Source organism: Taeniopygia guttata, chromosome 17 (genome assembly GCF_048771995.1).
Source record: "Taeniopygia guttata chromosome 17, bTaeGut7.mat, whole genome shotgun sequence".
Taxonomy (NCBI): Eukaryota; Metazoa; Chordata; class Aves; order Passeriformes; family Estrildidae; genus Taeniopygia; species Taeniopygia guttata.
In genome coordinates this window covers 545,434-571,259 of record NC_133042.1, presented here as the reverse complement: position 1 = coordinate 571,259, position 25,826 = coordinate 545,434, and the positions used below count along the sequence as shown (strand labels likewise).

At 51.1% G+C, this 25,826-nt stretch overlaps 2 protein-coding genes across 3 annotated transcripts in view; both read left to right on the top strand.

Annotated features, from left to right (window-relative positions):
• The first annotated feature begins 5,718 nt into the window (after positions 1 to 5,718).
• AMBP (alpha-1-microglobulin/bikunin precursor) lies at positions 5,719 to 11,741 on the top strand. Its single transcript, XM_004176954.5, has 10 exons — positions 5,719 to 5,903; positions 6,507 to 6,649; positions 6,942 to 7,018; positions 7,522 to 7,635; positions 8,243 to 8,344; positions 8,946 to 8,983; positions 9,849 to 9,927; positions 10,013 to 10,180; positions 10,336 to 10,512; positions 11,596 to 11,741. Exons 1-10 carry the CDS (start codon positions 5,793 to 5,795, stop codon positions 11,625 to 11,627), a joined length of 1,041 nt encoding a protein of 346 aa, XP_004177002.1. The 5' UTR covers positions 5,719 to 5,792; the 3' UTR covers positions 11,628 to 11,741.
• Positions 11,742 to 12,547: 806 nt separating this feature from the next.
• RABL6 (RAB, member RAS oncogene family like 6) overlaps positions 12,548 to 25,826 on the top strand; it is a 53,077-nt gene continuing 39,798 nt past the window's right edge. The window contains exons 1-3 of one of the 2 annotated variants that reach the window (XM_072936814.1): positions 12,548 to 13,058; positions 20,231 to 20,365; positions 25,181 to 25,228. In XM_072936814.1, coding sequence (XP_072792915.1) covers positions 12,929 to 13,058; positions 20,231 to 20,365; positions 25,181 to 25,228 — 313 coding nt within the window. In that variant the 5' untranslated portion in view covers positions 12,548 to 12,928. The remainder of the gene's footprint in view (positions 13,059 to 20,230; positions 20,366 to 25,180; positions 25,229 to 25,826) is intronic. The other variant, XM_030286942.4, reaches the window with a different exon arrangement.

The following is a 25,826-nucleotide window of genomic DNA, read 5'->3' as shown; positions in this document are numbered from 1 at the left end:
CCCCGAGTATTCATAGCATTGCATTAAAGAGAATGGTCCCTCTCCACCCAGCTGGGCAGAGGGAAGGGCTCTCCATCCCCTCTGGGCTGGGAATCACCCAGCTCCAGCCCCTGGGCTTGGCAGAGGGAGGACAAAAGCCTCTGGCACCACACAGGGAGACCAGTTGCCTTTCCACTGGGATTCAGGGCTCTTCCCCACATGGTACTCTTGGGCTTCTCCAGAGGGATGGAGCCCCTGGTTCCTACAGGCTGTGCTGTAGAACCCTGAGGGCCCCACATCTCCTGCCCACTGACAATGCTGGGGTGTCATACAGCAATGACAGGGCAAATGGGGACACCCAGATCAGAGGGTGGCAAAGACCTCCCCCAGGCAAAGGCAGCTTCCTTGATCCCGGTGACAGGTGAGGAGGGAGAGTGCTCCTGCCAGGCCAGGCACAGCCAAAGGTGCTCTGATGGTGCCCACCATGACAGCAATGACCAGCTACCACTGTCTCACCACAGCCAATGGCTTCCCAGCACAGCAGATTCTTTGGGCTGACAACAGAGATCCCTTATACCAAAACTGATTATTTCATACCCAGTGTGCCTATTTTGCCCTAAAGTCAGAGCAGCTTTCTGGTGCAAAGACCACAGATCTCATTCTCTGAGCAGGAGGAGGCCGGGATAGAGGTGGATGTGCAGTGAGCTCCCTATCAACTGCTGAAGTTGATGGTGGGATGCCTGAAAGGATGGGTCTTTTCTCTGGAGGAGAAGTAGGTGGGCACCTTCTTCTTCTGCCTTCTGGGATGGAAATGGACACTCACCTCCAGGAAGGATTTCATGCTCTTCTCAGGGACTTTCTGCTGGAATCACAGAACTTCAGGAGATGAGGCTTTTAGTACCAGATATTGAAAAACCTTTTGAATTAATGGATTTAACATGTTAACACATTAAATTAGCATTAGGAATCAATTATGTCAGCTGGACCATGGAGACCATGATGGCCACCTGCGGTGCTCAGGAGGCAGCAGTACCTGGGACCCTCAAGCACAGCTTGATCAGTGGGGTGGGATTCATCTCTGACCACGGGGGCCCATCTGAGGTGGCATCTGGGTTCCACAGTGAAAGAAGAGAAAGGATGGCAGCACAAAGAGCTTCCCTAAGCTCTTTTTAGTGCTTGTGGAGTCCTGACATGTCCTTCCTGGCCTCTGCCTCAGGTTCTAGAGCCATCTTCTGGGCACCCTGAAGCATCTCAGCTGGCACACATTTCTGTCTTTTGGTGCCTGAATCCTGCTCTGCACCAGTACAATAAGGAGTCTGGAAGATGATCAAGGCTGCCCAGACAAGCCACCTCCATGGGCTCAGCCATAATCCACCCTGGGCTTCTACATTCATGTTTACTCGGTTACCAGGGCTCCATGCTGGCCATGCAGGTGCTGCACAGATTTGGAGTGCATGAGGGACCAGACCACCAAGAGATCTAGATCAGAAAATGGGGACAGGTGGGACAAACCTCAGGAAACTGGAGATTAGGTTAACTACTGCATGGGACATGGGACACCGGAGCTCAGACGCCTGCCCCTACAGTGCAGGACCCCAAAGCTGTGTGAGCAGTGTCCGGAGTGTATCCCTGCATGGGATCACCAGCTCCACAAGTTGCTCCTCTGTGTGGGATCCCTGAGATGCCTTCACAGGTGAGGTTTCAGGGGTATAGAACTTGGCTGACCCACCCCATTCCTGCTTCCAACTGCTGACCACCCAGTTCCTCAGGCCAGGGAGAATCTTGCTCACCCTGGGACCTTTCTGGGCTCCACAAGGGATGTGTTCCCCCAGAAATCAGCTCTCTGGAGTCAATGTCAGCAGGGACCCCAAGAGGTTTCTGAGAACAACCTCCCCCTATCCCATGAAGGAAACCAGCTCTAGCCAGGAGTCAGCCTCAAATTCCCAGCTCATGGAGAAGGTCTCTCCCATGGGGAACTTGCATGCAAACTACAGATTGACCCAGGTCATCAGAAGCAGGTAGGGGCTGTGCTTCTCCAGTCTCCGTGGAGTGTCCTTGGGTAGAAACAGTGGGCACCCGTTCCACACTGCTTTGACCAGGGGACTCACTTCTACCTGTGCCTCACCTGAGGCAGGCCATGAAGGATTGCCCTGGCATGGAGAGACATGGAAAGCTCCAAATGCTGCCAACACCACAGTCCTGTACCTGGGTGACTCCTCATGTGTCTCTCCATGGGTCAGTGACAGGTTGCTATGGTCCACCATTGTCCACGGGGGCCCCTCATTTCCAGCGTGACCCTGAGCCCACCCATCATCTCACTCTGCTCCAGCCCTTCCTGAGGACCAGCTTGCCCCAAACATGCCCTTAGGGCATCCCCATCTGCACCCCAACCTGTATGGCCCTGGGACAGGCTGAAAAGGGCAGGGAATACTGTGGGGTTTTAGGGAATCTTCTAAGAAACAACACAGTTAACGAGCACTGGGGCACCACCATCTCTGCTGCCAAATTTGCGGCTGGAATTGACCCAGCCCTTCTCCAGCTCTGCTGGGGCAAGGGCAGGGAATGTCCCAGAGACATGAATTGCCCCCCATTGCTCCCAGATTGCTCCAAGGGCTGCCCCAGCTGCCTCCTCATCCTTGTGAGACTGGCTGGGGACATTGTGTCCCGAGCTAGACGGGCTGACACAGGAGAAGTGCAAGCATTGCTGTCTTCCATCACGGCTGCACCTCGAGGGGTGTGGTGGGACCATCCTGGGCAGGTCTGCCTGGGGCAGCAGGTGGGACAGGGATCGGGGCGTCCCTCCGAGGGGTTCGCCAGGGAGAAGGTCCCTTCTTAGCAATGCAGGAATTCAGGCAGGGTTGAATGCGGCGGAGGCGGGTCTGATCTGGTGCCCCACTAAGCCTCCATTCTTTCCCAGCCGGTGCATCTTGTATTCAGGCTGCCTGCTCCTAAGCAGAGTGTCTTTAATCCTTCCCTTGTCTCCTCCATTCCCTTTCAGGCCTTTGGCCAATGGGAAGGGGATGAGCAGCTCTCTGCAGGAAGGAAATTAAAAGCGAGGAGGAGGGTAGGGAGGAGGAGAACGCGGGGAGGGGGACTTGGAAGGGGAGACAATCCTGGAGTGGAGATGCCAGTCATCGGGGTCTCAATAGCCCCATTCACCCTGCCCAGCCACACAGAAAATCAGGGTCACCAGGATCCATGCCCTGCCTGGAGACAACTGTTGCTTTATTCTTTTTAATTGCTGGAAAACGCAGAAAAGTTCACTTGTGTGTGTGGTTGGCTCCGGTGGGGGCTGCGCCGGGGGCCGCGGGCGTCGGAGGGGCGGGAGGGACGGGGTAGAGCCCGAGCCGCAGCGAGAAGGACACAAAAAGCAGCCGCACGCGAGGTGCAGGCTGCGAGCCGGTCCGGCGGAGGAGCATCTGCATGGCCGGGCAGCACAGCCCGCTCGGGCACGGGGCGAGTGACGGGGACAGCGCCGTGTCGTCCCCCGGGCACGCGTGGAAGGGTTCCCGGGGTCTTGGCGTGGAGGGGCCAGTCAGGGGAGAGCTGTGCAAACAGACATGTGTGGGGAGATGTGTCCCCACATCTCCGCGCATGGAGAAGCCTGGTTGATGCTTCTGGCTGGCGACACAGGGACCAGGCAGCTCAGAGCACACGTGGGACACCCAGCGACACACCGACATCCAATCCGAGGGTGCTGACACAGCTCCCAGATGGACATAGGGCTGTGCCATCTCCACGTTAATATGCTGTTCCAAGTGCCACCCCAGTCAGATGAAGGTTCTACCTCTGCACCTGCACGGCCATACCCAGGGGATGTCCCAGAGAACAGCTCTGGGGAACCAGCTACCCCAGTTGCCCTCTCACTCCGCCATCCATCCTTCTTGCCGTGACATGTGCCTGGATGTGGCTGAGCACCAGTCTTGACAAAAAGGCCATCACAGGCTGTTGCCACCATCAGCAGCCCAGCAGTGCCACACCAGCAGCTTGGCAGCTGCCCTCTAGCTCTGATGGGTGGTGAGTGCCAAGAGACACACTGGGAGAGAACATGAGTCCCTGGGCCAAAGATGGAGCCAGTCCCATCCTGCCTCCATCAGAGACATCTCTGTGCACCCTCCCCCAGGCCTCCTTTGAGCTGGGGGTGATTTGGGTCTTGGTGATTTGCAGCCTTCAGATTTTGGTTGCACTTCCCTCTCCAGTCCAACCTTGTCTCCCTTTGCTCTGCCCTTTGCTGAACACTCAACTTTCCTGTGTGAGGAACATCAGAGATGTGCTCCCAAGCACTCTGTGACCCATGGGACACAAGGCAGTGTCTTCTGAGGTTTCCCTGATAACGCTGTCCTCTTTCAAGTCATAGCATTCCAGACTGGTTTGGGTTGGAAGCAGGGACACCTTCCACTGTCCCAGGGTGCTCCAAGCCCTATCCAGCCTGACCTTGGACACTTCTAGGAATGAGGCAGTCACAGCCCTTCTGGGCACCCTGTGCCAGGGCCTCACTTCCCTCACAGGGAACTATTTCTTCCTAATATCTAATCTAAATCTCTCCTCTTTTAGTTTAAAATAGCTGCCCCTTGTCCTGTCACTCTCTGCCCGTGAAGAAGTCACTCTCCCTGTCTTTTACAAGCCTCCTCCAAGTACAGCCTTCCCCGGTGCCCATCGCTGCCCGGACCGCAGGAAGGGGGCTCAGGGGAACCCCTCCACCCGCCCGGGACTGCGGCCAGAGTGGGGCTGTCATTCCTTACCGCCGGCTGCCACCTAGTGATGGAGGGACCGGGGCAGCGGGGATCCCGCCTGGGGGCTCTGGGGAGGGATCCCCGGCTTGGGGGTTGGAGCCCAGGGTTCTGCTGCACCGGCGACCCCCTCAATAGAGAATAGGAGGGGAGAGGAGGAGAGGGGCTACTGAAGGCGTCTGTGCTGCAGGTCCACGTCTGCCCCTCGTCTGCTCCGTGCTCCAGACACACCAGAATGTGGCAGGAAGATCTGTTTGCGGAGATGTCCGGCTACCTCTGCTAGGACCACCAGCACCCCCATGCCCGGGCAGCAGCACCTGCTGGTCCTTATCCAAGAGTCCATCAGTGGCCACGGGGGAGTGGAGGGTAAAAGTCCGGCTGACTTCTGCCAGTGTGCCGCCAGCTCTGGCCATTCTCCACAAATATTGGGCCGTGGCCACCTGGAGAGGGGCTCCCGCCCTTTGCTCTGTTTGCAGTTTCCCTCGGGCTGTTTGGTTTCTGTTAATCATCCCACGAAGACAAACACTGCTGGGAAGGGTTAAGGATGGCCCAGCATTTCCCGCTCCTCCCGGCCCAGAGACCCTCGACTACGGAATGGGTCACACCCAGCCGGATCCTGGATGTTGGCCATCAGCTTGGGACTGCCTGGAAGGGGTCCAAAAGGGGAGCAGGAAAATCAGGTTCTGTTCGCTCTGGACACTGATTAGATAGCCTGGGCATCCCTCAGTGCTCTCCTCACCACAGGGTCAGACTGGTCCATCAGGTCTGGGGGCTCTTTGTGGGATGACAGAGCAGGAATATGAATCTCAACATAGAATAAAGGAGAAAGACAGCTCCTGGCCCCATGGTGTAGGAACAGGCGAGGGTGAGGAGCTCAGCCTGGTGTGGCTGCTCGGGTAAATCCCCAGCAGCGCCAAGGGCAGTGGCGCTCCCCGGGCCGTGCCCCCCCTCCTCCCCCGGCAGCCCGCCCGCAGGGTGGCTGGCCCCGCCGGCCCTGGTCTGAAGGTCACACCGTGGGGGCAGTGCACAGTCCGGGATCCCACTGAAGTGCTGAGGCTCAGCTGCACTCCAAAGCCACCAGCCATGATTATTTGGGGTCTCCTTTCCCTCCTCCTCTTCACTGTGGCTCATGGAACCCCCATCGGAGACCAGGATGAAGATATCCAAGTGCAGGAGAATTTTGAGGCTGAGCGGGTAATGACAGCTTATGGTCCCTTCATTTTGGGGTCAAAAGGGATGGGGTAAGCTTTCTTTCATTTTCCTCCAGAAAGAAGGGCAATAATGCCTATGCCCATGCCAGGCTGTGTGGGACAGCCATTGGCAGTGTGGCACTCCTTGGGTGCCACTCAGGAGGTGCCAGGCTTTGGGGTGGCCTCATCCTGGCAAACCCCAAGCAGGGTGGCTGCAGTCCGAGCCCCAGGGCAGATGAATCCTGTGGAAAGTCTGTGGTTCAGCATGCAGGGATGAAAGTTGCCTGGGAGATCTCCCACAACACACCTTGTCCCCTGCCAGACTTCATAGAACTCTGCACGTGTGCCCAGATCTGGGTCTCACTGGTATACATGCGGGGATGCCAGCCTGATGTCTCCAGCCCTGGCTCCTAGTCAGGGAACCAAGGAAAATTCTGCTCAGTGCTGATCCACTTCCCAAATCCTGCAGCAGCTCTGGCCTCTGCACCCTGCATCAGCTCCCACTTTCTCCCTGCATCAGGAATATTTTGACTCTGCACAAACCAGGTGATGTCCCACCTTGGTGAGGAGTGCTCACGCTGCAGACGTGTCTCTCTTCTCTCTGCAGATGCACGGGAAGTGGTTCGACATCGCCATTGGCACGACTTGCAAATGGATGAAGAACTACAAAGAGAAGTTCAGCATGGGCACGCTGGTGCTGGGCCCTGGCCCCAGTGCTGACCAGATCAGCACTACCAGCACCAGGCTGCGGTATGGGAGGTGCTGGGAGCAGTGCTGGAGGTGCTTGAGCCTCCTCCAAAGCCACCCCACCCAGGGGTGCTCCCTCTCCCAGGGGTTGGGACAGACAGACATGGGGGTTACTTGCTCTGCCTGGCATCCAAACCCTGAGGAGGGGATGGATTGGGTTCAAATACCCAATACCTTGGGCAGAACAATTTCAGGAGTCCTGCGCCATGTCCTTGGTGCCCCAGACATGATTTTCATGCCTTAACCACGGAAAATAATCCTTCCAAGTAGCTGATTGTTTTCTTCCTCTCTCCAGGCAAGGTGACTGCACACTAGTGTCAGGGGAGTACCAGAAAACCAGCACCCCTGGAAAATACACCTACTACAACCCCAGTGAGTTGGGGTGTGGCATGACTGGGTGATGGGGACCAGCTGTGGGGACAGCTGGCAGAGGTGGAAGGGATTCAAAAGAGCAGGGTTCAAAAGCCACTCCACAATGTGGAGTGGCCTCTGATGTGGACATTTCCAGCCAAAGCATAGAGTAAAGCTGCAGGGAAAGGGCTGTTTGAGCACTGTCCCTACACAGCCACAGGATGATGAGACGTTGCAGCAGGTCACTCCTGTCCACAGAGTCCCAGGCTGGGGCAGGAATCAGCCACACTTCAGAAGCATTAGTGGTATTTCAGTTGTTTGCAGCTCTTGGTTTCCAATCCCCTCAGCTAAGAGACTGGTGAGCCCAAAGGGACTCATAGTTGTATCTGAGTCTGCTTCCTAAAAACCATCTTTTTTTTTTAACTAGATGCCTGGTTTCAGCCCCCAGATTTGGGGCTGTCCTACACTGCTCCATCACACCGTGAGGGGCTGGAATGACATCCCTGTGTCTCTGTCTCACCCAGAATGGGATGTGTCTATCCAGTCCTATGTACTCCGTACCAACTATGATGAATATGCCATCGTTCTGATGAAGAAGAAAAGCAGTTTTGGTACAAGCACCACCCTGAAGCTGTATGGTATGTCTGGCCATGGCACTTGAGGGCAAGCAGGCTCTAGGGTGGATCAGCACAGCTCAAAAACACCACCTAAGGTTCTCTCAGCTCCCTTGGCCTTAAGGGACTTGACCATGGGCTTTGGAAATGGTGGCTTAGACCACCTCATCTTTGGCATGGCAGAGGTGGAGTCTCATGGCTCCATGAGAGCCACATCAGGCACTGATGTGAACATCCAAACCAGCATCGTGTTTGGGATTAAGGTGGTGATATCTGCTTAGAGGAAACCTAGCTCTGAAGCAGCAGGAGATGCAGTCTTCCATGGTTAAGAAACGTAAAACCCACTTTGTCCAAGCCCTTGGTCAAGAACAGCAGGCTGCCCAGGGAAGCAGTGACATCACTGTGCCTGGAAGGGTTCAAAAAACGTGTAGATGTGGAGCTCAGGGACATGTTTTAGGGTGGACATAGCAGTGCTGGGTCAACGGTTTGGCTCAGTCTTTGCTTCCCTGATTCTATGCTGGGAAGGACCAGGAGTCGGGTGTTGCACCTGGCTGCAGCCCCCTGAGCTCGGTGGGTGCTTGGGGGCTGCACTCCCACACCGACCCTGCTCACAGCCCATTCTCTTTCCCAGGCAGGAGTCCGGAGCTACGGGAGGACCTCATAGAGTCTTTCCATCAGTTGGCTCTGGAGATGGGCATCCCTGAAGACTCCATCTTCATCCTGGCCAACAGAGGTAACCTCCCATGGGGCATATGCCTCTCATGCTGCCAGAGCACTCCAGCTGCTCCTTCTGGGTCTGCCAAGCTGGGGAGAGGGGGGGGTGGTCAGGAGGGAGGAAGGAGAGACAAATGCATTGGTAGCATGGGATGAAAAGGAAATAAGGCCACGTATCAGGATTCTACCAGAGAAATAATCTTCCAGAGGGGTCCGTGCTGGGCTGTCAGGTCAGCGCAAACACACCACTGTGCTGGGATTAGGGCATGGGACACTTGTATCTGGTCTCCAAGCTGGGTTCTGCCAGCACCTGGGAGGCTCCTTGCTTAGTCTGGGGTTCAGAAGGGGCTAGTGGGATGGAGCATGTGTGGGGGTGTGGGTGTGTGTGTACGATTTTGGGGGAACCCAGCGGGAGTGTGGGGATTTCAGGGAAATGGGAATTTTAGGATGGTATTTCTGAGTGTGGGGTGGAAAGCAGAAAAAGGGGAATAACATTGGGTGGAACTGGGAGGATGTCCCCTTGCCCAGGGTCCTGCATGTGCACAATGCTGGACTCACTGAAGTTTGTCAGGACACCTCTCCTCTCACACTGCTCATCTGCTCTCCTGCTTCTGGGCCAGGTGAATGTGTTCCTCAAGAGACTGAAAATGCTCCCCAGGTGAGTGGGCCAGCTGGGACCCTCTGAAGTGGATCAAGGCCAGAAACATCCCTTCCAAGCCAAACTTGCTGTAGATCGGGTGTCCAGGGAGAAGGATCCATGGGCAGGACATGTTGTTTGGGCAGTGGCTTCACTGACCATCTCGGGAGTTGCTCTTCCTCCTCTGCTGATGGGCTTTGCCTGCAGGGATGGGGGCAGGGCAGGCACAGGCTGCAGGGCGGGGGTCCTGGTGGCCAGGTGGGCACAAGAGCTTATTTCCAGGTGGAAGACTTTTCCTACTCTGATTTTTTTTCACAGTATGAAGGTTGCTGATGTTTCCTTGCTCCTTGCCTGTCTGTGTGTGTCCCAGCCAGGCTGTAGGCCCCTTCTCCAGGGATGGGGGAGCTTAACACCCACTGGTTCTTCAACTTCCATCACTCAGCACCTCCCAGTCTCTCACGGTTGAGTGTTGAAAGATCTTCCAGGGGGAATGAGACTTTCATAGGAGAAACAGCCCTATGTCTGGGTTGACTGAGTACGTCTGAGCTCTATGTCTGAGTCAACAAGAGTTGACTCAAGAGCGGGTAACGCATCATTGAGGCACATCCCCAGCACGAGGCATGACTTGGGCACTTTGGGTGTCTTAATCCACAACAATCTGGGTTTGTGCACCCCACCCCGGAAGAGCACAGGGCTGGAAAGATCATGAGGTGAGGAGGGATCACAGCCTGCAGACCCAAGACCAGTGACTGGAGACTTGCTGGGAGCACAGAGGAGGGTTGGAGCCTGAGGTGCCCCTGACATAGCCCACCCTCAGGACAATGGGGTAGGCAGCAGGTCCCACAGGTAGGGACTGATGGCAGCTCTGTGCTTCCTTACTGTGCAGAGGGCACGGAGAGCAGTCCTACCCCTGGAGGAGGGCTCAGCTGCAGGACCCCTGCCCACTTACATTGGCAATAAGGAAGGTAGGTCACAGGGGAGGGGCCTGCATCAGGATCCCCCTGGCCTGCACTCCCATTCCCCTGTGACCCATGGGGTGCTGGTCCACAGACTCATGCCGGCTGAGCCAGGACCCCGGGCCCTGCAGCGGGATGCTCTCCCGCTTCTTCTACAACTCCTCCTCCATGGCCTGTGAAACTTTCCACTACGGAGGCTGTCTGGGCAATGGCAACAACTTCTACTCAGAAAAGGAGTGCCTGCAGGCATGCCGGACTGAGGGTGAGAATCCCGGCTGGGCTGGGGCACTGGAGGTGCCTTTGCTGAGGCATCACAAAGGATCTGAGCATTGCCTCAAATGCCACGTGTCTGCCATCCATCTGGGAGGTGTGGGGGTCCCTGGACCCCCCCATCTCACGCAGCTCCTGTCCCTGTAGCTGCCTGCAGGCTGCCCATTGTCCCAGGTCCCTGCCAGGCAATGATGACACGCTGGGCCTTTGACGCAGCCCAGGGCAAGTGCATCACCTTCAGCTATGGGGGCTGCAAGGGCAACGGGAACCAGTTCTACTCGGAGAAGGAGTGCAAGGAGTACTGCGGGGCTCCTCAGCTGGCAGGTACTCCCCTTTCCCACTCCCCCCAGGGCAGCCTGCAACAGCTCCTGTCCTGCACTGGGTCTGCCTGGGGTGGGGACAGAGCGGTCCTGGTTCTGGATTGGTCTGTCCTGACTCTGGATGGGTCCAGGATGGGCCCATCATGGGCCTAGGATGCGTTTGTCATGGGTTAAGGATCAGTCTGGCTCTGGAATGGGTCTGGACTGGTTTTGTTCTCTGCCTTCAATGGGTCATTCTGGGTCAGGATGGACCCAGGCTGGGTGTGTCCTTGGGCTGGGATGGGTTTGTCATGGGTGTGTCATGGGTGTGTCATGAGTGTGGGATGGTTTTGTGCTGTGCCTACGAGGAATCTGTCCTGGGTAGGGAATATTATGGCCATTAACCCACAGACAGTATGGCACAGTGGGGCTGGGCAAGCTGCAGACATGCTGAGGCCATGACTGAACTTAGGCATGGTCTTGATGAGAGGGGGAACGTCCCCAGGCAGGTTGGGGTGCAATGGGGAGCAGTGGCGGTGACAGCCATGGGCTGAAAGATTTGGTGGTGCAGGAACCCTGACACCAACTAAGGACCAAGCCAGGGTCCCTGTCAGGGGTGTGATACCTGCCAGGCCCCCCAGCTCCGGCCAGTGCAGGGATTTCTGTACTGAACCTCCTTGGGAGACACAAGAAGCACCACTTACCCCTCAGGGGAAATGATGACCAGGTTGTCAGGAGTGTGGCAGAGAAAATCATCCTGCAGACTGAGGTGTCTTCCACCTTATCCAGCCCTGGGCGTGCCTGCTCCCAGGAGGGCGGGAGCTGGGGACTCGGCCTGACCCCACGGATGGGAGATGGAGCCTGTCCTAGGGCAGAAGTCATACTTTATAATCCCTGCCAGCAATATAAAGTACATTAATGCCACCATGGCGTGTGGTGGGACACAAAGTGCGGGACAGCACAGGTGTGCACAGGTGGTCTAGACTGCTGCCCTCATCCATCACTGCTGGCAGGGATAAAGTGGGAAGCAGCATTCATCATCTGTGACTGCAGGGTGATGAGGGCTCCAGGGGTCTGTCCATCACCTGCTGTGTCTCTCCACTTGCAGAGGACGAGGAGTTCCTGCAGCTCGCAAACTGATGGAGGCAGAAGATGAGGGGCCGGCATCCAGCACCAGGGTCCTGCAGGACAGTGCTGACAGCTGTGGCAGCCCAGGAGATACCTCCAGCAGTAAATGTCTCTCATGTGACCAAAGAGCCCAGTGTCAATCCTCAGGCTGGTGGGGAGCAGGGTGGTGGGCACAGGAGGGGCAGAGGATGCTGTGGGGTCCTCTCCGATGGGTGTCCCCATCTCTTTGGGGTTACTGGGCTCTCCCCACTGAGTCTCTGACCCTTCCGCAGGCCGCTGCCCTCTGCCCACACACGGCTGGGGGGGGCACCGAGAGGCTCAGGGGTGCCGCTGGATGGGCTCCAGCCCCCATTTCCCAGGAGATGGGGTTGGGCTGCTGGGAAGGGGACCAGTGTCTGCTTCTCTCTAAGGGTGAACGATTGCAACTGTCTCGGGGTTATGGTGGGACCAGGGAGACCCGTGTGCGGCCGAGATGGGGGGCACGGGGGTGGGCAATCACGGGAGGGTTATATGGGGTTTGCAGCACGGGGTGTCGGGTAGGACCCTGAGGGTCACAGCAGAGTTAGGGGGTTTCGAGGGTCGCGGGAAAACGGGGCTGGCATAGGAGCAGACGACACGGGTTATGGCGGTCCCAGGGGGCACAGGGGTCCCAGGAAGGGATTAGAGGTGTTTTGGGGGGAGTCCCAGGGAGGCTGCGGCGGCCTCGTGAGGCATTATGGCGGTCACGGGTGGGGGGCTGTGAAGCTGCCAAGAGGGAATTGTGAGAGTTTTGGGGGGCTGTGGCGGTCCCGGGGGGGCACAGCCGGGGCTGTGTTGGTCACGCTGCGGGGGTCTCGGGCGTGTCGGGCTGCACTCGACCCTCAGTCACGGCGGGAAGCTCCCGGGGGTCGCGGCGCGATGGTGCTCCGGGCCCTTCTGTCCCCCGCCGGCCGCCGTACCCGCGCCGCGTGTGCCCCGGCCCCCCGCGGTGAGGCGGAAGAGCCAAGATGGCGGCGGCGGGAGCCCCGCGCCGCCTCCGCTGCCCACGCCCGGCCCCCGGCCCCGCTCCCCGGTTGGGCTGAGCGGCCCGGCCCCACCGCCCCGTGCCGGACCTCGGCAGCGGCCTCACCGTCCCGCGCCGGGACATGCCCCGATAGTGCCTCCCCTTCCCCGGCGCAGCTTCCTCCTGCCGGGCCGGGCCCGCACACCTCCGCCCCGCATGGCCGGGCCGGCCCCGCCGCAGCTCTGAGCCGCCCCGTGCCTCCGCCGCGGCCGCCCGGCTCCCGAGCCCGCGCTCGGCCCGTTCCCCGGGGTGCAGGTGTGGGACCACGAAGATGTTCTCGGCCCTGAAGAAGCTGGTGGGCTCGGACCAGGCTGCGGTCCGCGACAAAAACATCCCTGCGGGGCTGCAGTCCATGAACCAGGCGCTGCAGAGGAGGTTCGCCAAGGGAGTCCAGTATAACAGTGAGTCGGAGCGCTGGGCCGGGCGGCCGGGCCAGCCCGGAGGGAGGCGGGCGGCCCTGTCCGGTGCCCCGTGGGTGCCCAGGACCGCAGAGGGGCTGGGAGTGCGTGTGCTTTCTGTGTGCAGCTTGGTGCTTTTATCCGTATTCGCTCAAAGCCAGGTTTGGAATTAAATCTGGGAGGTCATTGGAGGAGTGAGGAATGGGAAACTTTCGTCTTTCGGCGCAGGACTCGGGACCCGCGGTGCAGCAGCGTCCCTGAGCGCTGCCTGCCGGCTGTGGCACAGGAGAGAGTGCCTGGTACATCAGGTTGTCAGTTCGAGCATCAAGAGGGTAACTCCCCTGAGTGCGTGGGTGATCTTCCCTGCAGCACAGGATAATGATGCTTATAATTAAGCTGTAGTGGTTGTATGATAAGTGTCTATTAAGAAGCTCAGCCCTGCCAGGCTTTAGTAAAAGGTGGACAGCGAATACTTCTGTGTGCCCTTGGTACATCATTTCATCCTGACTATCTTTTCTGCAACTGATACATTTGCTCTTTTATCGAGGAACGCTTTCAGAATTCTTTTTCTCTCAGTGTTGAGGTTTAGGACTGCATTTTCCCCTTGGAGCTCAGTAAAGGTGATTTCTAGTATAGTGTTTCAGGAGGGCACTGCAAGTATGTGAAATACATCCCAAAGTAACAGTTGTGAGATAGGGACAGCAGTTATGTCATTCCTGCTGAAAATAGAGCTGGTTCCAGCTCGTCTGTGTGGAGGCAGATTGCAGAAGGCTGAGGGATTGGCAGGTGGGAAAAAGACTGATTTGTGAATGTGGCACTGGATAATTTCTGTGAAGGCACACATATTGGAGGAATAGAGCTTCTGTTTGGTCTTGGTCTGAAACAGAATGCGATAAAGAAGCTACACTTTGGATTTTGGGGTGGTTTTTTTTCTTTGTTTAATATGGCTGTTGGCTGTGCTTTGGGACTGAGGTTTCGAAATGCTCTGCTTTACTAGAGAGAGCATTTGGTGCCTTTATCCCTAGCACATCTCAGATATGCCAGTGCTGTTTAATTTATAAAATTAATGTCTTAGCAAGCAATCCTGCATGTGAAAAATCGAGGTGTGATTGTTGAGACGGGTTTCCAGTGAAAGATGGGGGTGAGGATGAAGGTGCTGCCTTGGAACACAGCACTGCATCCTTAAACATGTACTGGAGATCTGCTGGTCGCAGACTGTTGGTTTGTGCAGAGGCTTCATGTGGCCACAGCCCAGAAGACCTGCGTGCTGCATGGGCAGCCGAGTGCCAGAGATCAGGTAGCTAATACCAGCTTGTGAATTATGTAAGAGTCAGGAGCTGGCTTCTCAGACAGGGGAGATTTGTGCTGCAGATGGAAGGGATCAGCTGCATCCTGCTGGCACAGGATGGGACCAGCTCTGCTCTATGGTGACTGCATCATGCTAGACCTGTGCATGGGCACCAGCCTGCCATTTGTGCAAGGCCAAAAATGCTAGCTGTAGCTTCACTGCTTTTTGTCTTATTAGTGAAAGCTTCAGGAAAGATTTTTGGTTTGTGCTCTGTCTTGCCAGGACTTTCATTCCAGTTACTGCTTTATAGCTGAAAACCACAGCTTTCTGTCACTGCCTTAAGGCAAGCTTTCCAATCTCCATAGTAACTCTTCCCAATATCAGTGTTATATAATATTTATAGGAGATACAGGCTGGCTTATGAAAGTAAGGGTACCCCCCCATAGCCATAGCACTGGGGAGATGGGGAGCATTCCTGTGTGAAGGAATGGCATTACAAGGGCCGTTGCTCAGGAAGGGCAGAATTGCAAATCCTGTGCATTGCCACTTCTCCTTTCTTGGCAAATTCCTGACATTCAGCAGAGGAGTGCAGGGTGTAATTTGGAGCCACCGTTAGCACACAAAGATCTTTGCAACTCCTCTGTTTCCCTGAAACTGCCTGAACCTATACCAAGGGCCGCTGTGATTTGTTTTAAAGAAATGTTTTTTTGCTGCATTAGGCCACGACAGATCCTGAATGAAGCCTGTTTCCTTCCCAGAAATATACTTAGTATACTGAGAATATGTTGGGTTGTTCACTGATAAAGCAGGCTGGGACAGAGGCCTTGTACCTGGCTCTGGGTGCCTCCCAGGGCTCAGAGCAGCCCCTGCTGTGCCAGCCCTGCAGCTCTCATGTAGATTTTGTAACAGATAGCCCCATGTTGGAGGTGGTGCTGAAGGCTGTGAGGTGTTTTAATGGTACTGATAGTTACAGACCCTGGGTAGAATAGGGCACTAAGTTGAACCTGAATTATTTGTTTTGATGGTACCTCTCCTACACAGTCAACTTTTCAAAAGGAAGAGCATTATGAAGTGGGAAGGTTTAGATTTCTAATGAAATTATGAGAACAGTTACCAGTATCAGCCTTTGGCAGCAATCATGTCCTTTGCTTGGACATTCTATTGTAAAACAAAAGCATTTCCATACTGCATTCCAGCACACACACACTCTGTACCATCTACATGGAGCTGCTGTGGTTCGCATCTAGTTAACACCAGAGTTCCCTGAGCACTCAGAAAGCACAGAGCTGAAAATGACGTGGGTTTGTGCCACGTATGTCATGGCTGGAATCTTAACAAGGGATCATGATTCCAGGGCTTGGGAACTAGTCTTTGTGAAAACTTCCTCTTGTTTTCCTGCTTGGGATACCCTGGATCAGGTGTGCTGCATTGCTGTTCCAAGGGCTCTGCTGGCCCTGTGAGGGAGCATGGCAAGAGCAAGTAAGAGGAAGTGGCTCTTACCCCTTTGGCAGCATCGCTTGTTTCAACAAATTACAAGAGCAGTTGCAGAACTTAATTTTGAGCACCAGGGTGCTCAAACACAACCATTTATGTAATGCAGTGATGGGCAAACAATGGTCCTGGGATTTGCTGATCAGAGACCGTAACAAGACATGGGAGGTGCCAAATGTTCATCCATTTTATTCCCCAGACATGGAACCTTTGCTTTGAGTTTTACACACTGCTTTCAGAGTGTCATTTGACAAACCCCACTGCTGTGTGTGCCTGGAGCACAGGCTGAACAGTCACCAGTGCTGGAATACCAAAGGCAGTAGCTCCAAGAATTCCCCCCCACTCCTCTCCTTATTAATTTTTTCTGCCTAACATATTCCTTAAAAGACAAAACTTAATTAATACCATGTACCTTTTTAGTAAGCCTTATAGTCCTTACTTTTATTTGCGTTTCTTTGGAGCTGTAGTTCCCAGACTCACTGTTAAGTATTTTCTCTCAGCATGATTCCCAAAAGGAAGGCTGCTCCTCTTCCTGCCCCTTCCCACCTTCTCTTGTTTTCTCCTGTGGCTGACACAGGTATTTGTGCAGCACGTGCCAGCCCTGCTTTGCCTGGTGCTGGCCTGCTGCTTCCTATGGGAAGTGTGCTTGCGGGGATTCTGCAGAGCAGGTAGTGCTGCTTTTGGCAGCAGAACAAGCTCGAAGCATTTCAATTGAAATCCCAAATACCGTAATGAGGGTAAGGTTATGACCCTCTCCATGGGGTTATTAGTTTCAGGATCTTTGCTGCAGAGTCCTGGAGGAATGTGGGCAAAGCTGGGAATTCCTGATTTCTAGTTCTGAGTTGGTCTCAGACCTGTTCTCTGGGCCTGTATCGTCAATGCTCTGCTTCCGTTTCCCCATCTGGAGAATGGAAATCCCTCTGGTTTTCCTGATGCAATGACAATGTGAATAAAGTGATTTGTTTAGCTTTTTCCTTGCCTCTTGATCTATTCCCCATCACTACCCTTCTCCCCACAGATAATTCTTCTGTCTTTGCTACAAACCTCTGGCTGTTTGCAGTAAGTACTGATTTAACTTTAAATGAACATAAGGCAACAGTTTTGCTTGATAGAATTAACCTCGTCTGTAATTATTGTTCCTCTTTCCACATTCAGCCACAGTCCAGGCCTGTGATGCACCAGTTTGACTGTGCTTGGAAGCTCACTCAGGCCTTCCTGCCTTGCACATGCCTGTCACTGAGCACACCTGCCCCAGCCAAAGTCCCAAATACAGACTTCACTTTGCTAAAAGCAGTTTGTATCACCTGCCTTCTTCCTGTTCCATTTTTAAAGACTTTTTCTTTCTTCAGGAGATGAGTCAGTGAGAATTTGTGGACTATGTAAGAGAACAGAGATTCTAGTGGAGAGTGCTGGAACTGGAAGGGGCCCTTGGACCTGCTCAGACTGAGCATGTGGTGCCATAAGCACCTTGCACTGATCTAAACGTGAGCTGATTAGGCTGGGGGGCATTCCCTTGCACTCCAGCTGTGCCTTCCATGTGCTGCTCACGCTGCTCATTCAGCTGGGAAGTGGAGCTAGAGAAGAAAACTGAAAATTGATAGTTTTGAGGTTATTTTTCAGCCAGTTCAGTTTCTTGATCCAGCTCCATGTTTAAGTGCATAAAAAATGGTGTTGGCATGAAGTAAGACTCTCCCTTCTGGGGTGAGCTCACAACCACATCATCTGGTAGTGATCCTGAAAGTGCACCTTAAAGCAGCCTGACTGTTTAGGGAAGGGTCTATTTGTCCCTTAAAACTCACTGTTTTAGTATCTCATGCTGCATTCTGGGGCGGGGGGGGATATGAGTTTGAACATTTTAGGGCAGGCAGTGAGAGCACTTGGAAAGGTTTGGGTTTGAAAGGGGACAAATGGGATCTCATTCTGCCTATGCCATGGACTGGCTTGATTGTTTTACCATGTCTAAGTAGGCAACAACCTAGGTGACCAGAAATGCAGGAACTGGTTTGTTGTGTCTGCACTGATGCTCTGGGACCTTTAAGTGAAGTCAGCCTATAAATACCATGTTAATTTTTGCCTTTATTAGCCTGGTGTGGTAAGTAATTTTGAAAAATAATAAACAGCTCTGAAAAAGAATAAACGTCTGTGTACTACAAAAAAGGCACAGTGGAACTGCAGCAATAGACAGAATTCCTCCACAGACTTTGTGTGCTTTATCTTCAAGTTGACCTCTTCAGCTCTTCTCTGAAATGACTGCAGCAGCTCCTGAACTGCAGCCGAAGGCAGCCTTCTGTCTCAGATCTCCTTGCCCAAATAATGATGCATTACCTAATGCTAATCACCTGACTGCCATTAGATGTCTCTGAGGTGGCCCATTTTCCAGGGGATCCTAGCTCCAAATCAAAACAAAATAATAAAAATTCAGTTTGGTCACCTTATGTTTTCCAGTTGCTGTGTGGTTGCCAGTAACAAAAAAAGATGGCATTAAAAAAAGAATTTCCACAATGTAACAGAAAATTTAGAAAATACAAGGTAGTGTTTTCAGAAAGAGCAAGATAATGTTTGAATTGACTAGGGAAAGTTCGTGATATTAATTGCTACAATTTTTGTTATTTTGGACACTTGCTTTCCCTGGAAGAGTTGGACAGAGTTTCTGTCTAAACTGAAGCAACCAACACAAGGGCCTAGCAATGGGAGGTTGTAGCCAGGTGAACATCAGCCTCCTCTAACAAGTAACAGGAGGGGAAACAACCTCAAGTTGTGCATGGGGAGGTTTAGATTGGCTGTTAGGGAAAATTTCTTTGCAGAAAGGGTTGTCCAGCCCTGGCAGAGGCTGCTCGAGGCAGTGGTGGAGTCCCCATCTCTGGAGGGATTTAAAAACCACAGGGATGTGGCATCTGGGGACATGGTTTACTGATGGCCTTGGTAGTGCTGAGGGAATGTTGGAATAATTGATCTTAAAGGTCCTTTCCAACCTAAATCATTCTGTTATTCTGTTCTCTCAAGGCATGAGAAGTGTTTAAGGAGAAAGGGAAATGATCGAGGAGATAATGGAAGGAAGAGCCTGTCATAAAAGGCCAGCAACAGAAGAGGGTGTGACAAAGTAGGAGTAAGGGCCAGGGAGAGGTAGAGAAGGCAGGAGGATGAGAGGTTGTTGCAGATGGGTAATTTAGATCATTTAACAAATGAACAGCAGCTGTACAAGCAAAAGGGATCTAGATATTATATTGTTCAAGTGCAACTTGACAGAGGCTGATGGCAATGTTCACTCTGTTACTGACCACATGTATGAAACACCCTGGGGAAAATGGACTTAGAATTGAGGTGGAATGAGTGACACAGAAACCCTCCTGTTGAGTTATGAGGCTCAGAGGGGATCCATTTTCTAAACTCCTGATGGAGCTTAGGTGCTTCTGGGTCCGATCTTAGTCTCAGACTTGGACTTGGACAGTTTATGTCTAATGGACATATCTATACAGAGTTTATAATAATTAATACTGCGTATCAATTTCATTAGTATTAATTCTACATGCCATCATTTACTTACTGAGGATGTGTTGGGCAAGGAGGGATCTCTTACTCCCAGGTAAGGGACCTCAGACCTAGAGAGGTGTTCCAGTTGAAGGGGAGACTCACAGGCAGACAGTCCAGCCACAGTTCAGAAAGAGCTCGGATTAGACTCCCAGTCTGTCAGGGCTAAAAGGTCTCTGCCTCAAGAAGTTTAAGAGGTGTCCCAGCTTCAGGGGAGGTCCCCACCATGCAGCCGCACCGCCAGGCACAGAGAGCTCAGGGAAGGCTCTTAGGCTCCTGCCGACTGTCATATTGGCGGGATAACGTGGAGGCTCATAGTCTGATTACATTCAATGGGAAGGGTGTGCAGGAGACTCCTTGTACCCACATCTTTCTTCGTTCCTTGATAAATGAGTTTTGGAAAAGCCACCTGGTATTCTTGTGTTAATCCGTGGTTGGTGTGGTTTCCCAAGCTCACGTACCTTAATTCTACCTGTGTCACTACTCCTCTCTGCCCTTCCTAGAGGAATTCTTGGTCCAGCCATGGCTCAGCCCTTTGCTTCCTTTAAAGCCTGAACCAAACTGCTGCTGGTTTGCTTAAGGGGTCAAGTGTGTCCGTCAAACAGCAGAGGCTCAGCTGGCTGGAGTTGTGCAGGTTCTGAAGATTCAACCTTGCTGTTGGCTTGTTCTACTGAGCTGGTGTGAGTTACCGAATAAGCACTGATTTAAATGACTGAGGCTTGTTTTTTCTAACAAACCCCATCATGCCTGTGTAGCATGGGAGGACTAATTACATCTGAATAATGCCTGCAAAAAGTTAGCATGCTTTTCACAGTATTCTTCAAGTTGTGTTTAATCACTTTATTTGTCTGCTTGCTCTTTTCTCCAGTGAAAATTGTCATCCGGGGCGACAGAAACACCGGGAAAACCACCCTCTGGCACCGACTGCAGGGAAAGAAATTTATTGAGGAATATATTCCAACTCAGGAGATCCAAGTCACCAGCATCCACTGGAATTACAAAAGTAAGATGGAAGAGCATGGAGGGAGTGACAGTCATGGGACAGTGCCTTGGAGGGGGGGAAATTCCACCGCAGCCTCATTTGCTTTTTTCTTCTCTGTCTGCTTGGGAAACAAAATGGTCTCTCTTCATGCCTTTTCATTTATTATTCATAGTATTTTAGTCATGTTTTTAATTTTGTCAGATGCTCTATGTTATAAGTGCTAAAGAATATGTCTGTGGAAGCCACAATTCAAGGGAAGTGTTTAATAGGTGGTCTGAAGTATTTGAAAAATTTGTAATATGCTTGACATGTTAATGAGGAGGGGTTGTTGTATAAATCTGTATCTCAGGCCCACTGTGCTTTGGGTGTTACTGTGTTGCCTAGAAGTAGATACATGGTGCAAACTGGATTTCACGGATTAAAATATAAAGATTCTGGTGACTGGGGAGGATTTCAAAAATTATTGTAGTACCGTTAGCTCTAGACTGGCTTACTGAAGCACAGAAGTGCCAGTGCCTTTTTTAAGTTGTTGCTATAGTGTGAGTAATCAGGTATGGTTTTAATTTTTATTTTACTGGTTGCAAGCCCTGCGTCCCACCTGGAAAAGACAGGCAGGCACTGAAGTTGCATAAGGTTGTGATCCAGCGGTGCACCTGAAAGTCCAGCTTTCAGGTTGCTGATCAAGAATGCCACAACCTTGTGGGATGAGCTCCTGATTCATTATGAAAGTGCTCTGTAAGACTGAGTATGCTGTACAAAAAAGGTCAGCAGTTGTTTGTCATTATCAGATATTGTCCATCTGTCTCGCTCTGATCTTCTGTTGAATCAGGTACTACCCAACTCCTCCCAGCTGGGAGAACACCTTGTGCAGTGGGGTGAGCATCAGATTGAGTCCTGTGTCTAATTCATCACCAAATTTGAATGGCCAGGTGATACCATGATGCCCAAGTCTCGTGATAATGCTCATAAAACCACAGAATGTGTTCACCAGCAGATATGCTGTGGTCACACAGAGGTGTTTCCCATCTGCAGCCAAACCTCTGGTAGGGTGTATGTTAGCTGTAGCATCCTTCCCCTCACTCCTCTTCCTTCCTCTCAGGATGTCAGCACATCAGTTACTGAGGAATGAACGCAGAGCTTACAAGTTGGATGGTGGAAACTATCTCCAAAATCGAATTTGAATGCTTCAGCCTAAACAGACTTAGATCAGAGTAAGAAAAACAAATCCTCTCTCCTAGATACCCAAGTGTAAAGAATCACTGATTAATTGTGCCTTTCTGCAGTATCATGCGTTAAAAGCATCAGAGTTGGGTTTCTTCTCTGATAGGTGCAAGTAACACAAACACCTGTGTTGGATACAGCCTGGGAGTCTGGCATTTATTTTAGGAGGCTTATTCATATCTAACTGTATCCATGAACAGGTACAAAATGTGTACATGCAAAAGGGTGTTTGGAGGAAGATCCAGTCATCTCACCTGTATCTGCATTACTTTCCCTGAGACAAGGCGCAGACACTGCTTTTTCAATACTGATGCAATCCTAGGGTAGAAAACACCTACACCTGAGGCTGGCTTTACTGAATGCTGAGACCCACAGGTTTATAGGTTATTTCTAGGGCCCACTTCTAACCTTGGTGTGCTGCATTTCTGTAGAGCTCCCCAGCCAGATCTACTAGCAGTGTGTACAGATGCTGATGGACTTTTCTCAAGGTGAAGTGTTGCTGACCTTGTAAAACTACTTGCAAAGCCGTACCTGAAACTATGCCTTTTATTTGTGTTTCTTTTACATTGTAAAACACTGTACTATTGTCTTAGTAATAATTTCCACTAATTTAGGACATTTCCCATTGACTTTCTTAAATACATTTCAAAAGGTAATGTTGTTGAAGTCTGTTTCCTGCTGTGAGAAGTTTCCATCCAAGACTGGTGATGTAGGCTCTCAGAGTATTTTGTTCAGGTCTAAATTCTGCCCTTTTGGCCGTGTTAATCTGTAGAGGAAAAATAAAGTTTGTTTTTCCTATGGTCATGCTCTCAGGCTACCTTGAATAAACATTATGAGGTAGCTGGTAGTTGGCAAATATTTACAAATGTTAATTAAATCGCTAATTTAATCATCAAATATTGAAGGATTCTTACATTGCCTGGTCTTAGAAGAATTCCATTTTAGATGCAAAATGTAGCACATTCAGAAATTTTATACTGGAGGAATTAATAAAGTAGCAGAAGCTGAGTTACTTCTTATTCAGAATTAATAAAGTTGCTTTTCTGTGCCAGTTGTAATTGGTATTTGTAATTTTTGTGTCCAAGTAAGGAATTACCATTCCTGACCCTAATGAACACTTTTTTGGATTATGCTGATCACCAAGTTTTTCTCTGTTTGGCAGCCTGAGAAAGGGAGTCTGAAATAAAAATTGACAAATAGTTGTGCTCAGGTCCTTCAAAGACGTGAGGGATGGGTATGAGGGGTGGCAGAGTTGCTTTGCACTGTAGGATCTGTAATCCAGAGCACAGGAAGTGAATCTTGTCATTGAATGAGGGTAAAATATATCTGAGGGCCTGTGAGTTCCTGTTGATAAAGCCACCTACAATGTGATAATTCTTAGTTTTAAATGAGCTTTCTTGCAATTGGAGCTTTTTCGTGTCTCCATCATTTTGTCGAAAAGCAGTGCTCAGTGTGCCACTGGCCATGGAGTGTCTGGTGAAATAGCAGCTCAGGACAGATCTTTGGAGTGCTTTGATCCGTGGTTTGTGCTAATCCAAGTCAGAGAGTTGAAAGGATAAATCAGCATTATTTTTGTTGTCACAGAGCTCCTTCGGGTGAAATGCTGCTGGGTATGAGTCACACACCAAAGCTAAGGAAGCAGCACTAAAGCAATTATCCTCTTGCATGATCAGGATAATCAGGAGTGACACTGGTGATGAAAGGGGAGAACTTCCTTGTTGTGAGCTAGCAAGAAAAATGTGGAAATATGTGTTTCTTGGGTCTCATGCAGTTGTTTTCTTTGAGAAATTCTGCCCTTCCCCTCAGTCAGAAGGGTGTAAAGCAGGTCTGTGGGGTCAGGGGGTTCAGCTCCCCAGCTGCCAGGACTGCTGCTGCTGCTCAGCAGGGTGTCAGTTCTGTGGGAATCACTCAGCAGGCCAGCACATCCTAATGGAGGGCATGTTTGGCTCCTGGGAAGGAGGTGGAGAGCTCAGGAGCAAAGTGCCAGTGCTAGGCCCTAGGTCACCCTAAAGGCTCCCTTCTCTGAACTGTTAGTCCTGATTTACTGCTTCACATGGCACTTCTGGAAAGAACAAACAACCTCCGGGGCTCCTCCTGAGCCCATGCAAAACTTGGGGAAGGCAAATGTCTCTTACCCTTTTGCAGCAAGCCTTAATTGTGGAAAGGCACTGCAGTTGCCTTGCCGACTGCAGGGCAGGAATTAGGTGCAGACCTCCAGTAGCTGATCTGTGTCCCAGTGCCTGCAGGGGCACAGGGAGAGCTTCTGCAGTGCCAGTGCCTGGGGGGAGGAGCTGACTCACCTGGGTGCCAGGTAAGTGAATCACAGGTTGGACTTTAGCCTACCTGGTTTGATTATCTGTAGAAAATATTCAGGGACTGAGTTAATTAGTGGGGTGTAGAGGTTTGAGCAGAAGTTTTTGTGCTGTGGGTGCTGTACTGCCCCATACTTTCAGTCCTGGAAGGTACTGCCTGGGCTGACCCAGGGGAGTTTCCTGTTCATCCAATGCCTCCTGCCCACCTGCACATAGGAAGTTAAGCAGTAATTACTATGAGGAAAATAGAGGCTGATTTTGCTTCAGTCATAAATGCAAAAAAGGGTCTTTCTCTCGAAGCAAAGGATCAAAATTTTCCTTTATTCATGACCTGTCTGTACAATATTTTGAAACATTTCATTAAGCCAAGAGTGAGTTCTGTATAGAAAATGCTTCCTGATTTGATAATGACACTTAGATAAACTCTCATGCCATCCTATGATGTTATTTTCTTCTCTGAGGCATTGTCCTCCTATTCCAGCTTTATATTCAAAGCTGCTCCAAGTACAAGCTTTTGCTTAAAAGCCTGTAACATTTCCAAAAAGCAGCCATTTCTTGGGACATCTTGCTGAAAATCAGACTGCTTATTTGTATTCCATGAAAACGTTGATCCAGAGCTACTCAACCTTCAGGCCACCTGAACATGAATTGCTGCGTGTGGGTACCAGCATTCACTGGAGTTAGAATTCTGCATGTCTTGCTTCAGATTTTAGCAACTCAGATAGATGTTGCTGGTTATAATTTATTGATACTGCAGCTCTAGGAAGCAAAATTGCTAGTGAGGCCTTATTTTTCACAAAATATATCTGGAAATGCACAGAGAGAATGGGTTTCTGTAGCTGCAGGACTGTGCGCTGGCTGTCATGGAGATGCCGTGATTGGATCTTTCTTACATGTGTGTATTCCTTTTGCCAGTTGTATGCCTTGTTTATAGCAGACTTTATCCTCAAAACTAGATTTTTATATTTTCTGAAAGGCTTTTTAAACCTCTGTATGTTACGAAAACAGTCTACACACAATACTTAAAACATGCTTCAAACCTGACATGAACCAGCAAGGAAATCCAACCATCACTTATGTGACTAAGAGTGTTTATGTTTAGACAGCATGGTTTTGGTGCACAGCTTGCACCTTCAACAGCTCACTGCCTTCTTGTGGTTGGGTTTTTGTCTTGCATATAATTTGCTTGGCTTTTGACATTCCTATGCTTTGACATTCCTCTGTGTTGGCTGTGAGTTGGGCTGTCTGAGTGATGAGTGTTTTACTGAACCTTCTAACCCTTTGTGTTCTGTTGTGCTTCCAGCCACTGATGACATTGTGAAAGTTGAAGTCTGGGATGTAGTGGACAAAGGTAAGATTTATAACTTTCTTTCTAGTGGAGATCCATTGTTCTTGCTCAGGTTTAATTAAAAACTTACATGGAATTCAGAAATACCTCTTACTTCTGCTTTAAAAAAAATGTGTATTTATTATATCACTTTCTGAAAAGAATAAGGAAAGGAGAGGTGAGCCCCCTGTGCTAGAACCCGTTATCTGGAATCTGAACTTAAGATCAAACTCAGTATTCAGAAGCAGTTGTTCCATGTGCTTATAACAGATGAAGCACTTGCTGTTCTGTGTATTCCAGTTCTCTGAGCTTCAGAATAAATTTCACCTTCTCCCCTTTATAGTTTCCTTTAATGTTTAGGCAAGTTACGAGTTCTTTGTTCTGGTTATAAAAGTTCTTGTGGAGCTGTTTCTGTGAAGGCATTCTATTGTTAAATCGGTAAAACCGTAGCTGCAGTGGGTAATGTATGCAGGGGGGAAGGATGAAAGAGAAGCCAATTACTTAAATTGACTAGGACAGAAAATGCAATATGTGCATTCCAAAACCTTTTCTAAATGTTTAGCCAAGGAAATTTTTATGATAAATACATTTTTCATTGGTTTTCAATTTTTGTCAGAGTATA